General features: G+C 57.9%; 1 protein-coding gene across 1 annotated transcript in view; it reads left to right on the forward strand.

Moving 5' to 3' along the window:
- Positions 1-1,651: 1,651 nt before the first annotated feature.
- The window catches only part of SENP6 (SUMO specific peptidase 6), a gene marked incomplete at its 5' end in the record, with an annotated part of 80,585 nt that continues 69,154 nt past the window's right edge, over positions 1,652-13,082 (forward strand). The window contains one exon of the mRNA XM_029046960.2: positions 1,652-1,712. Coding sequence (XP_028902793.1) covers positions 1,652-1,712 — 61 coding nt within the window. The remainder of the gene's footprint in view (positions 1,713-13,082) is intronic.

Consider the following 13,082-nt stretch of genomic DNA (forward strand, 5'->3'; position numbering starts at 1 on the left):
CGCTTCTTTGTTCCTCCCCCCCCTGCTGTCAATGGTTATTTGTGGGGTTCCCCTCCCCCATCAGAGGGTTGGGGGCGGAGCCTCGGGAAGGCGGAGCCTGATTGGTCCGGGCCCGTCAGGGGGCGGAGCTTCCAAGGGGCAGGACCGGATTGGTCCGGGGCCGTCGGGCGGCGTGCCCTGATTGGTCCGGTCCCGTCTGGGGGCGGGGCCGGAGGAGGGCGGGGCCGGAGGGGATGAGAGCCAGGTAGGGGCGGGGCCAGCCGAGGGCGGGGCCTGGTCGGTCCGGTCCTGTCAAGGGGGCGGGGCCTACGGAGGGCGGGATCTGATTGGTCCAATCCTGGCGAGGGGGCGGGGCCTACGGAGGGTGGGACCTGATTGGTCTGGTCCTGTCTGGGGGCGGAGCCTGCAGAGGGTTGGGCGGAGGGGGAGCAGAGCCAGCTGGGGGCGGGGCCTGAGGAGGGCGGGGCCTGGTTGGTCCGGGACCGCCTGGGGGCGGAGCCTGCGGAGGGCGGGGCCACGCGCGGAGTGAGTCAGAGCCGTCGGGGCGGACGGGGCGGATCCGAGGGAAGGCGGGGCCTGATTGGTCCCAGCCCGTCGGGGGGCGGAGCCGCGAGCCCGGAGTGAGTCAGTCATCAGGGGCCTGATGAGTCTAGGGGAGACGGGGCCTGATTGGTCCGGGGCCCCCAGGGGGCGGGGCCTGATTGGTCTGGTCCCGTCTGGGGGCGGAGCCGGAGTGGGTAAGTGCCGTCGGGGGGCGGGTCCTGACACCTCAGGGGCGGGGCCTATGGAGGGCGGGGCCTGATTGGTACGGTCCCGTCTGTGGGCGGAGCCTGAGGAGGGCGGGGCCCCGTGAGGAGTGAGTCAGAGCCGTCGGGGGGAGGGGGGGGCGGATCCTAGAGGAGACGGAACCTGATTGGTCCGAGCCCCTCGGGAGGCGGAGCCTGATTGGCCCCGCCCCTCAGGGGGCGGGGCCGCGAGCACGGAGACGGAGGGGGCGGAGCCTACGGAAGGCGAGGCCTGATTGGTCCGGAGCCGTCAGGGGGCGGGGAATGATTGGTCCCCTCCCATTTGGGGGCGGAGCCCACGAAGGCGGGGCCACGCGCGCAGTGAGTCAGAGCCGTCGGGGGGGGAGGGGAGGCGGATCCTAGGGGAGACGGGGCCTGATTGGTCCGAGCCCGTCAGGAGGCGGGGCCGCGAGCGCGGAGTGCGTCAGACCATGGGGGCGGAGCCTACGGAAGGCGAGGCCCGATTGGTCCGGGGCCGTCAGGGGGCGGGGCCTGATTGGTCGGGACCCGTAGGGGGGCGGAGCCTGCGGAGGGCGGGGCCCCGCGCGGACTGAGTCAGGGCCATCAGGGGGCGGATCCTAGGGAAGGCGGGACCTGATTGGTCCGAGCCCGTCGGGAGGCGGAGCCCGATTGGCCCGGCCCCATCGGGGGCGGGGCCGCGAGCGCGGAGTGAGTCAGAGCCGCGGGGAGGGGCGGAGCCTCCAGAGGGCGGCACCCGATTGGTCCGGTGCCGCGGGGGGGGCGGGGCTTCGTCTCCTCTCCCGAGAGCAGCGGCGGCGGCGGCGCTGGCGGGCGGCGGGGGGAGGGGGAAGAAGATGGCGGCCGGAGGAGGCGGCGGCGGCGGCGGAGCCGGAGGAGGAGCGGGAGCGGCAGGAGGCGGCGGCGGCGGCTGCAGCGGAGGCGGCCGGGAGAGCTTGTTTCTGGAAGGTGCGTGCGGCGCGGCCTGGCCCGGCCCGGCGCCTCCCATCCCCGTTCCCGTAGATGGCGCTCGGGAGGGGGGGGAGGGGCCCCTCCGGGGGGGGCAGTTTCAAGGCCCCCCCCGGGACCCCAAAAAGCCGTTTCCCGGCCTCCCTCCCCCCTCTCCATCCCTTTTTCCCTTAATCTTTTTTTCAAACCCTCCCCGTGTTTTCTTTTAACGACGTCGAGCCCCCCCCCCCCCCGACCCGAGGACAAAACCACCGTCTCAGGAGGAAAAAACCTCCCTTAAGATAGCCCCCCCCCAAATTAATTGAAAAAATAAAAACAATAAAAATAATTAAAATAAAAAATTAAGATAATAATGAAAATTACCTTAAAATAAGAATAAACATGAATAATCGGTCACAGGATCGATCGCCCCATGGGGGAGGCCGGCACTGGACTGAACGTTGGGGCGGGTGCAGTAATAATAATCGTGTTGGTATCTGTTGAGCGCTTACTATGTGCAGGGCACTGTGCTAAGCGCTGGGGAGATAGAGGGTCATCAGGTTGTCCCACGTGAGGCTCCCAGTCTTCATCCTCATTTTCCAATGGAGAGCGTCAGCGGAGGGGCCGTTGGGGTCTGGGCTCCGCGTCTTTATTTATTTATTGGTTTGGTTTTTTTTAACGCTTGCACAAAAACAAGTCCAAGGGGAGAGAGAAGGCCCTGGCATCAGGGATTGTCGAGACTGCTCCGTATTTGGATTTTTGGATTGGACGAAGGCCGCTCTGTCTTGGGTTTTCTGGGGTTCCCCTTGCAAGGTGCCCCGGGGAGTAGGATCCCCCCCCCTTCCCCCCCGAAATTCCCAGGGTCTCCCCCTCTCTCCTTATTCCCACAGGGATCCCTGGTAGATTCCCGTCCCCCAAGTTGGATTTTCCCAGCCCTTCATTGGCCCGAAGGATCCCGGCCCACGGGCGGCGGGCGAGAAGATCCCGGGGGGCCGGATTCCCATCCCTCGGGTTGGACTCCCCGGCTCTTGGTTTTCCTCCCCAGAGGACCCCGGCGCACCGGTGGCGGACGAGAAGGTCCTGGTGGGCCGGGTTCCGATCCCCCGAGTTGGGTCTCCCGGCTCTGGGTTTTGCTCCCCGAAAGATCCCGGTGAACGGGCGCCGGATGAGAAAATCCTAGTCGGCCGGACTCCCGTCCCCCGAGTTGGATTTCCCGGCTCTAGATTTTTCCTCCCCGAAAGGTCCCGGTGAACAGGCAGCGGACGAGAAAATCCTGGTCGGCCGGATTCCGATCCCCCGAGTTGGATTTCCCGGCTCTATAGGTCTTGCTCCCCAAAAGATCCCGGTGAACGGGCGCCGGATGAGAAGATCCTAGTTGGCCGGATTCTGATCCCCCAAGATGGATTTCCCAATTCTAGGTTTCTCCTCCACAGAGGAAATGGTGCGTGGATGTCAGACAAGAAAATCCTAGTTGGCCAGATTCTGGTAGCCCCCAAGTTTGCTTTCCCAGCTCTAGATTTTCCTCCCCAAAGGATCCCGGCGCACGGGTATCAGACGAGAAAATCCTAGGTGGCCGGATTCCGATCCCCCAAGTCGGATTTCCCGGCTCTAGATTTTCCTCCCCAGAGGATCCCGGCCCATGGGTGTCAGATAAGAAGAGCCTGGTTGGCCGGATTCCGATCCCCCAAGTTGGATTTCCCAGCGCCGGGTTTACCGCCCCAGAAGATCCCGGTGAATGGCCGTCAGATGAGAAAATCGTAGTTGGCCAGATTCCGATCCCCCAAATTGGATTTCCCAGCTCTAGATTTTCCTCCCCAGAGGATCCTGGCGCACGGGTGGCGGACGAGAAAATCCTAGTTTTCTGGATTCCGATCCTCCAGGTTTGATTTCCCACCTCTGGACTTTCCTTCCCAGAGGATTCTGGCACGTGGGTGTCGGACGAGAAAATCGCAGTTTGCCGGATTGCGATCCCCCAAGTTTGATTTCCCAGCTCTAGATTTTCCTCCCCCAAAGGATCCCGGCGCCTGGGCGTCGGACGAGAAAATCCTAGTTTGCCGGATTCTGATTCCCCCGAGTTTGACTTCCCAGTTTTAGATTTTCCTCCCCAAAATCTTCAGCTAAAACAGAGTGAGTTTGTCTTGAGCTCCCAAGCCAAAGGTATGGGAAGAGCCCAACGCTTAGTATGGTGCCTGGTAATAATAAAAATAATGATAATAATGGTTCTTGTTAAGCGCTTGGTCTGTGCCACGCACCGTTCTCGGCGCTGGGGGAGATACAAGGTTATCAGGTTGTCCCAGGTGGGGGCTCGCGGTCTTGATCCCCATTTTCCAGATGAGGTACCTGAGGCCCGGAGAAGTCAGGTGCCCAAGGTCACACAGCAGACACGTGGCGGAGCCGGGATTCGAATCCGTGACCTCGTGGCTCCCAGACCCGGGCCCCGTCCACGAAGCCACGCTGCTTCTCATGAGGAGGTGCTTAAGTAAAAGAATATATAAAGCAGCGTGTACGGAAGGGTTGCTGTCGGTTGCGAGTGAATGAATGGGTCACGGGCCCAGAGGTTGCGGTTAGGGGGCTGTAACCTGGGGGCGAGAGAAGATTAACTCTCCCAAGCACTCAGTACAGTGCTCTGCCCCGGATAAGTGCTCAGTAAATACCAGTGATTGAGGGAGAGGCAGGAGGCGGGAGAGGGGAGACTACTGAGGTGCAGTGAGGAGGTGGGGGGCTTGAGAGGATCAGAGGGTGAGCTGAGGGCTAGTGGGAGAAGAAGGTGGATTAGGAGGGAGATAACCAAAGGACTCCCCCAAAACCTCCCGTCAAGAGTTTCTGCGGGACGCAGTGAGGGCTAGGCAGCCGTTGAAGGATTTTGGGAAACGGGGAGATGAGGGCCCAGGGTTTCAGAGAAATGACCGGGGCAGCGGAGTGAAGCGCGGACTGGGAAGGGAAGATCCCGGAGGGCTCCCGACAAGGGCCAGGACCGGAATCGTGGCCATTTGGACGGAGGGGAAGAGATGGGTCGGGGAGAACCCCAGCGATTCAGCGATAGACCGCGTCGGCCCGCCGCGGCTGATTCGGACTTTTAACTCCCTCCCCAATCCCTCGATCCCCGCCCCGGAATTTCTCATCCGGAATTTCTCCGTCAGTCTCTCCGTCGGTTGTGTTTATCGTGCTTCGTTGGTAAAAGGGAAACCGTTGGGTGTGTTTTCCCTGAAATCTCCCCTTCTCTCCATCCCCTTCTTCCTCCTGTCCCTCCTTTGATTCGCCCATCCTTCCCAGGAGACTCTCAAGAGATCTGCCGCCTCAGATCCTCCCCCTCCGTCCGAGCCTCCGACTCCATCCCGTCCCCCCGTCAGAAAAAGTCTCCCCTTCCCTGCCCGCCGTCTTCAACCGTTGACTTTGCAAAGGCTTCCTCCTCACCGCTTTCAAACGTGCCCGCGCATCCCCGTCCTAAAATAATAAAACGCTTCCCTCGACCTCACGGCTCCCTCCGGTTATCGCCCCTTCATCCTCCTACCATTCCTCTCCAGAGTCCTTGAACGATTGGTCTTGTTGACGCTCACCGCCTCCGCTTCCTTTCCCCCGGCTTCCACCCCTGCACTCCACGGAAACAGCCCGAAAGTCACCGGTGGCTGCTTTTTTTGTCAAATCCAGTGGCTTCTGCCCACTCTTTTTCATTCGGTCGTATTTCTTGAGCGCTGACCGTGTGCGGAGCGCTGTACCGAGCGCGTGGAAAGTACAGTAGCTGGGGGAAGGCAGACGTCCGTACTCTTGGGAGAATTCATTGGCCCCTTTCCCGTCGACTTTCGGGCACTCGGTCCGCCCTCTCCAACTACAGATCGGTCCTCAAGCGCCAGACTCCTCTCCGCACTCCGATCTTTCTATCCTGCCACGGACCTCTCGCCCTCTCTCCTCCGCCTGGCCCGGAACGACCGTCTCGCCCCCATCTTCAGAGCCCTACTCGAATCACATCTCCTCCACCAGGCCTTTCTTGATTAAGCCTTCCCTTATTTGCCCTCTCTTCTGTGTCACCTGGGCACTTGGTTATGTCCCCCTTAAGCCCTTTGATACCCCAGTCCTACAGTACTTATACTAATAATTATTCTTATGGCATTTGGTAAGCACTTACTCTGTGCTAGGCACTGTACCGAGCCCCGGGTTGGTTACAGACAAATTGGGCTGGACCCAGTCCCTGTCCCACGTGGGGCTCACGGTCTTAATCCCCATTTTTCAGAAGAGGTAACTAAGGCTCAATGAAGTGACTCGCCCAAGGTCACACGGCAGACAGGTGGCGGAGCCGGGATTAGAACCCACGACCTTCTGACTCCCAGGCCCGTGCTCGATCCACTTCGCCGTGCTGCTTCTCTGATGCTCTCTCCCCCGTCTATTTCGTCTCCTGTCGTCCCTGGCAGACTTTAAGCTCCATGTGGACAACTCGTTTGCGTGATTCTTTCCCAGGTCCTTAGTAACTGCTCAATAAATGCCATTAATTGTGGGGATAATACCAATGGTGTAGACTTGGGGAGGATGGGGACATCAGCTCCGATGGGAAAGGTGGATGAGAGAGTCTGGGAGGAAATCGGAGGAGTTCAGTTGGGGGACATGTCGAGCTGGAGGTGGCCAAGGGCCGGCTATTTGGAAATCACCCGGAGATAGGAGGAAACGTGCGATTTCAGAGGGAGAGAGGCCAGACCTGTTGAAGTAGAGTTGGAGCTGAGAGTTGAAGCCGTGGGAGTGGAGGAAGAAGGGCAGACAGGACAGCAAAATCCCCCTTCATTTTTTCCTCGCTTTTCTTGCCTTTTTTCCTCCCTCCTCATCTTTGTTTCTCCTCTCTTCGTTCCTCGAGCACCCCGTCCCTCCTTTCACTCCTCCTCCTATGCTTTCCCCACCCCAAATGAGCCTCGTGGGGCCCCCAAATGAAATTTGCCTCCCTTTGCTCTATCTAGTACCTGAAATGTTTTTTATCATCATCACGGTGTTTAAGCGCCCGCCAGGTCCCGAGCACTGTGGGAAGGTTGGGATGGGTAAGGGTTGATCAGGTTGGGCACAGTCCCCGTCCCACACGGGACACAGCCCTGGAGTCCTTGCTAAATTCGGGCAGTCACGACGGGAACGAAGAAAACCGCAAATAGAATCACGGGGCGTTGCTTTGCCGTTTGCCGGTCTTCAGATATTAATTAATAGTAACGTAAAATTTTAAATTAGCCACTGGTTTTAAGTTTCCGCCCACTCAACTTTGCCAGCTTCGATGGAGGAGAAGAATTGAGAAATTGGAGTTTCTGTCTCTCGCCCCGTCGCCCGTTAACCCCTGGAAGCGATAGCCGGGGGAGGGCGAAATAGAAATGAGGGATGGGCTCGGACGAGGCCGGGGAAATTCCCATCTCCACGTTTTGGGTCTCGGGATTCCCATCGTTACCTGTTGAGGCCCCCCTGATTGTTTGGCAATGTGGAAATTTCCATACCCGCCTTAGATTTTCCAAAAGTAAAGGGTCTCTCTAGTCGTTCAGTCGGATTTATGGAGCGCTTTACCGTGTGCGGCACACTGTACTGAGCGCTTGGGAGAGTGCAGTATAACAATAAACAGACCCATTCACTGCCCACAAGGAGCTTATAGCCTAGAGCAGGGGAGACGGACAGATAAGTAGGGAAGTGGTGTGCGGCCGGGAGGGGGATGAACGAAGGGAGCGAGTCAGGGTGACGCAGAGGGGAGAGGGAGAAGAGGAAAGGGGGGCTTAGTCAGGGAAGGCCTCTTGGAGGAGAGTGATCGTCCGTCGGAGATGAGGAGGGAGGGCGCTCCAGGCCAGGGGCAGGACGTGGGCGAGGGGTCGGCGGTGCGATAGACGAGATCGAGGCCCAGCGAGAAGGTCGGCACTAGAGGAGCGAAGTTTGCGGGCCGGGTTGTAGTGGGAGAGTAGCGAGGTGAGGTTTCGGGAAGGCAAGGTGATTGCTTTAAAGCCAATGGCGAGGAGTTTTTGTTTGATGTGGAGGTGGATGGGTAACCACCGGAAGTTCTTGAGGAGTGGGGAAACACGCCCCGAATATATCTGTAGAAAAACGATGCGGACGACAGAGAGAAGTATGGACTGGAGTGGGGAGAGAAAGGAGGCTGATGCGGTAATCCGGGCAGGGTAGGGTGAGCGATTGTATAACGTGATCGGAGTTTGGATGGAGAGGAAAGGGCGGATGTTAGCTATGTTGCGATGGTGGGACCGACAGGATTTAGTGATGGATTGCTTATGTGGGTTGAGTGAGAGAGAGGAGTCAAGGATAACGCCAAGGTTACGGGCTTGTGAGACAGGAAGGATGGCCCTCCCCCCTCCCTCCCTCCCCCCCCCACTCCCCCCCCCCGCCACTCTTCCCCCTTCCCCTCCCCTCAGCACTGTGCTCTTTTGTATATATTATCACCCTATTTATTTTAATGTGGCGTACACCCCCTTGATTCTATTTATCTTGATGATGATGTCTTGTTTTTGTCTTGTTCTGTTTCGCTTTGCCGTCCGTCTCCCACGTTTAGACCGTGAGCCCGTCGTTGGGCAGGGATGGTCTCCATCTGTCGCCGAATTGTCCATTCCAGGCGCTCAGTACAGTGCTCTGCACACAGTAAGCGCTCAGTAAATGCTGTTGAATGGATGAACGGCGGTGCCGTCTACAGCGCTGAGAAAGTCAGGGGGAAGACAGGGTTTGGGTGGGAAAGATAAGGAGTTCCGTTTCGGACATGTTAAGCTTGAGGAGGCGGGAGGACATCCAAGTAGAGATGTCTTGAAGGCAGGAGGAGAGGCGAGACTGCAGAGAAGGGGGAGAGAGCAGGGCTGGAGATGGAGATTTGGGTAGCATCCTCCTGGAGGTGATAGTTGAAGCCATGGGAATGAATGAGTTCTCCAAGGAAATGGGTGTAGGTGGAGAATACAAGGGGACCCAGAACTGAACTTCGAGGGATCCCCACAGTTAGGGGGTGGGAGGCCGAGGAGGAACCGCGAACGGCCGGAGAGATAGGAAGAGAACCAGGAGAGGACAGTGTCTGCGTAGCCAAGAATGGACGATGTTTGCAGGAGAAGGAGGTGTCTGCAGTGCCGAAGGCAAGTGAGAGGTCGAGGCAGATTAGGATGGAGTAGAGGCCGCCGGATTTGGCAAGAAGGAGGTCGTCGGTGACCGTCGAGAGGGCGGTTTCTGAGGAGCGGAGGGGGTGGAAGCCGGATCGGAGGGGGTCGAGGAGAGAATTGGAGGAGGGGAATATGAGAGAGCGGGTGTAGACACCTCATTCAGGGAGTTTGGAGAGGAGCGGTAGGAGGGAGATGGGGCGATGACTGGAAGGAGACGGGGCGGTGACTGGAGGGAGCCGAGGGTCGAGGGAGGGTTTTTTTTAGGATGGGGAGACGTGGGCCTGTTTGAAAACAGTGGGGGAAGAAGCCCCCGGAGAGTTGAAGATGGCTGTTAGGGAGGGAAAAAGGGAAGGGACGAGTGTTTCGATAAGGTAGGGAGGAATGAGGTCCGACGGAGGGAGTGGATTTTGAGAGGAGGCAGGAGTTCTCCTCTAGAGAACTGCCGGAGAGGATGGGAGAGTCGAAGAGGGGGCCGGGAGGGGGAGGGACTGAGGAGGGGCAGCGGAGATTTTAGGGAGTTCCCCCCCGATGGTGTCAATTTTCTTAAGCAAGTAGGTGGCCAGCTCACTGGGGGCAAGAGACGGGGGGGCAGGGAGGCCCGAGGAGGGAGTTAAATGTCTGGAACAACTGGCGGGGGCGATGGGCGTGGGTGTCTATAAGGGGAGAGAAAAGGTATTGCCGGGCAGAGGAGAGGGCAGAGTTAAAGCACGTGAGGATAAGCTTGAAGTGGATAAAGTCGGCCCGATATTTAGATTTCCGCCAGCAGAGCCCTGCGGCTCGTGCACGAGAGAGGCGGAGGCGGGCGGTGCAGGCGCTCCAGGTTGTGGGTTAGTGGTACGAGATCGACGAAGAGATGGGGAGCGAGCGAGTCGAGCTCGGTAGGGAGGGTGGTGTCGAGAGCGTCGTCATCGAGGGAAGGTGGTTTGGGTAGGGAGGGAGGCTAAGTGGGGCGTGATGAGTTGAGAAAATTGGATGGGGTCAAAAAATCGGAGCTCTCTGTAGGGGAGGAGGTGTGGGGGAGAGGAGGCGAGTGAGGAGGTTGTGGTCTCTTGGAGGGATTTCGGAGTTGCTGAGAGTGGAGATCGTGCGGTGGCCGAAAGTGACGAGATCGCGCGTGTCCGAGTCGGCGAGTGGGCGAGGCGGGGTGGGGCAGGAGGTCGGCGGAGTTGAGGAGTGAGCGAAGGCGGGCAGCGCAAGGGTCATCGGGAACAACTACGTGGGCACGGAAGTCCCCGAGGATCAATGTGGGCATGGAGAAAGAGAGAAGGGATGTGAGAAAGGGATCCAAATGCTTAAAGAAGTTGGAGGTGGGAAGTGGGGGGCGGTAGATGACCGTGACTGATATCTGGAGCGTGTGGTAGAGGCGGATGAAATGGGCTTTGAAGGAGGCAAAGGAAGGGAGGCGGAATGGTGTGAATGTGGAATCGGAGAGCGAGAAGGAAATCGACTACTCCCCCTTCCCCGGGGAGTCTGGGGGAATGGGAGAAGATGAGGCCCCCTTCGGAGTGAGCAGCGGGGGAGGCCGCGTCGTCCGGGGAGGGCCGGGTCCCAAAGGATGGCGAGGAGGAGGAGTGACCGAGTCGGGAACGGGTCAAGGACGAAGGGGAGCTTCCCCGTGACGGAGCCGGGCTTCCTCAGGCCGCACGCGGCAGAGGCTCGGGAGGGGAGAGCGGGCCGGGGGCGGGAAGGGTTTGGGTGGTAGTGAGTTGACGGGGGGCGGGGGAGGGGGGCGACACTGGGACGGGATGACGGCACCGGGGAGGAATTGGGTGTCCGAGGGGGCGGGAGAGGTGAGGTGGGAGGAGAGGGCTGGGATGGGCTGAGAGGAAGTCAGGGATCAAAGGGGGGAAGGTGAGGCGAAAACCAGCACCGGCTTAATCTGGCGATACCCACGGGAGATGGTCCGACTGTCCTTGGGTCGTTGAGGACGAGAAGGCCGGCCGTTAGGAGAATCCCGAGGAGACGGGCGAAACGTCCTTGGCTTTAGGGGAACCCCGAGGAGATGGTCCAACTGTCCTTGAGTCCGTGAGAGCGACGAGGCCGGCCATCTAGTCTTGTCCTCTCTGAACTTGTCTTCGGTTGGGTTCCGTTTGATTTTTTTTAACTTTAAGTCAATCAATTGTAGTTACTTTGTGCCTGCAGAGCACGGGACCCTGTGCCACCTGATCAATGTGTATCAACCCCAGCATTTAGAACGGTGCTTGACACATAGTAACCCCTGAACAATCAGTCAATCGGTGGTATTTATTGAGCGCCAGTTGTAGGCAGAGCACCGTATTAAGCACTTGGGCGGCTACAGTTCGACAGTCAGTAGGCCTGCTGCTTGCCCACAAGAAACTTACAGTTTAGAAAATAGTGTAAAAAAAAAATGGACGGAAGTTCTCCTGGTGATTTTCAGTGCATGATCGATGTTGATGTAGCGGTGAAATGAGGTTATGACTTGGGGAGAAGAGTTCACTGGGGAATGTCTCCTGCGTGAGGTGGGATTTCGGAGCGGAGGTTGAGGTTCGGAAGAGGTCGGGGACTTGGAGATTTGAAGAGGGAGGCGGTTCTCAGTAAGGAGAAGGGGGTCGAAGCTTCTTGAGTGCATGGGGGTGGGCTGCTGGGGGTAGCGACACGCTCCGGGTTTTGTGAAATCCTTTCTTTTGGCTTCCTAGTCGTCGAGAATCGCATCGTGCCGTCTCCCCTTCTCCCTCCCTCGATATCTTCCCCCTTTTCTATCTTTAGTCTCCCTTAGTAATGAGATGCCAGGGTGCCTCCAGTTGGATCAGCCTGTCCCCTGTTTTTTTCCCTTGAAGCAAAATATTGTTTTCGGAAATGAAATTACACCCGGCTCGCCTATACTCTGAAAGCTGCGTTCTTGCAAAAAAAAAAAACAAAAACCCACACTCACCTGTTTTGATCATACATAAACAGGCCATTCAGTAACATAGTAACGTGGCGTGGGAAGGGAACTGGGGGACCGCGACGGTGGGAAGAGTACGGGACCGGCGATCACGATTCCCGGGTCGTAGACCCAGTTCCGTCGCTTGCCCGCTCCGTGACCTTGGGCCAGCCGTTTCTCCGTGCCTCGGTTTTCTCATGAGGAAAGCGGGGATAAAATGCCCTTCTCCCTCCCGTCTTAGACTTTGCACCCGTGTAGGACAGGGACCGAGTCCGATCTGATAATCCGATGATCTCGGATCCACCCCAGGACTTAGCGTGTAGGAAGTGCTTTATAAACACGTCTCCTGCAGGAGGCCTTCCCCGACGAGTCTCTCGTCTCCCCACCGTAGTTCTTGACGCGCGAGCTCTCCCACCGCCGCTCGACTTCACGCGTTTGGATCCCCCCTGCTGTTTTCACCCCTCAGCCCAACAGCATTTTACGTAACATTTATATTAATGTCTGTCTCCCTCTCTAGACCGTAAGCTCACCGTGGGCGGGGAACGCTTCGAACGACTCCGTTCCGTCGTCCTCGCGCGAGGGCTTAGCCCAGTGCTCTGTACACGGTCAGCACTCCGTAAAGACGATTGAAAGCATAGCATGGTCCCTGCCTTCAAGAAGCTGACGGTCCAAAGGGGAAGGGACGCTCCAGTGTTCTTAGGAGGATATTACGGCGTGTTCCGTGCCTTCGAGGAGCTCGCCGTCTGAAGGGGGGAGAGGGGTGAACTGTATTGGGCTCAAGGGGATGTTTCAGCACGTCCGGTACCCTCGGCGAGCTTGTGGTATAAATGGGGAGACTGCCGAAGGGCGTCATATCGGGAAGAAGTTCGAGTGCCGCGGTGTAAAATGCCAGGAGGAGTGATTAACCAAACGGAGAAATCCGAATAAAAGTACACCGGCACACGGAAGAGCCGAGGGTCGGACTAAAGCGCGTCGAATTGATTGATGGAGAGAAGAAGCTGTTAACCTGCCGTTTAGGTACTCGGAGATTCTTGAATGGAATCTGAAAGGGAAATTCAGAAGGGGTAGGTGGAGAAATACAGGTCTTTTTTTTTTTTTTTTTAAGGGAAATGCCAGCCGCGCACGCTTCACTTTCGGTGTCACGTCGCTTTGTGGTGGTGCCAGGGATGGATACAGAATTCTGACACCCCTAAATATCACTGTTCAAAGGGAATGATTTGAGGCTTAGTAAGTGAATGATTTAAGCGTACTTTAGGCTTTGACATTCTGTTGAAATACTTTAGAATTATGGCCTTTTGATTTTAGGACTTCCCGTTAAGGACTCTTAAACCCAGAACGAATGCAGGTCTGGAACGCAGGAAGCCATGGGATAGAAAAAAATACCGTGTGTGCGTGTAGCAGGAGTACTATAGT

Source organism: Ornithorhynchus anatinus, chromosome 19 (genome assembly GCF_004115215.2).
Source record: "Ornithorhynchus anatinus isolate Pmale09 chromosome 19, mOrnAna1.pri.v4, whole genome shotgun sequence".
Lineage (NCBI taxonomy): Eukaryota > Metazoa > Chordata > Mammalia > Monotremata > Ornithorhynchidae > Ornithorhynchus > Ornithorhynchus anatinus.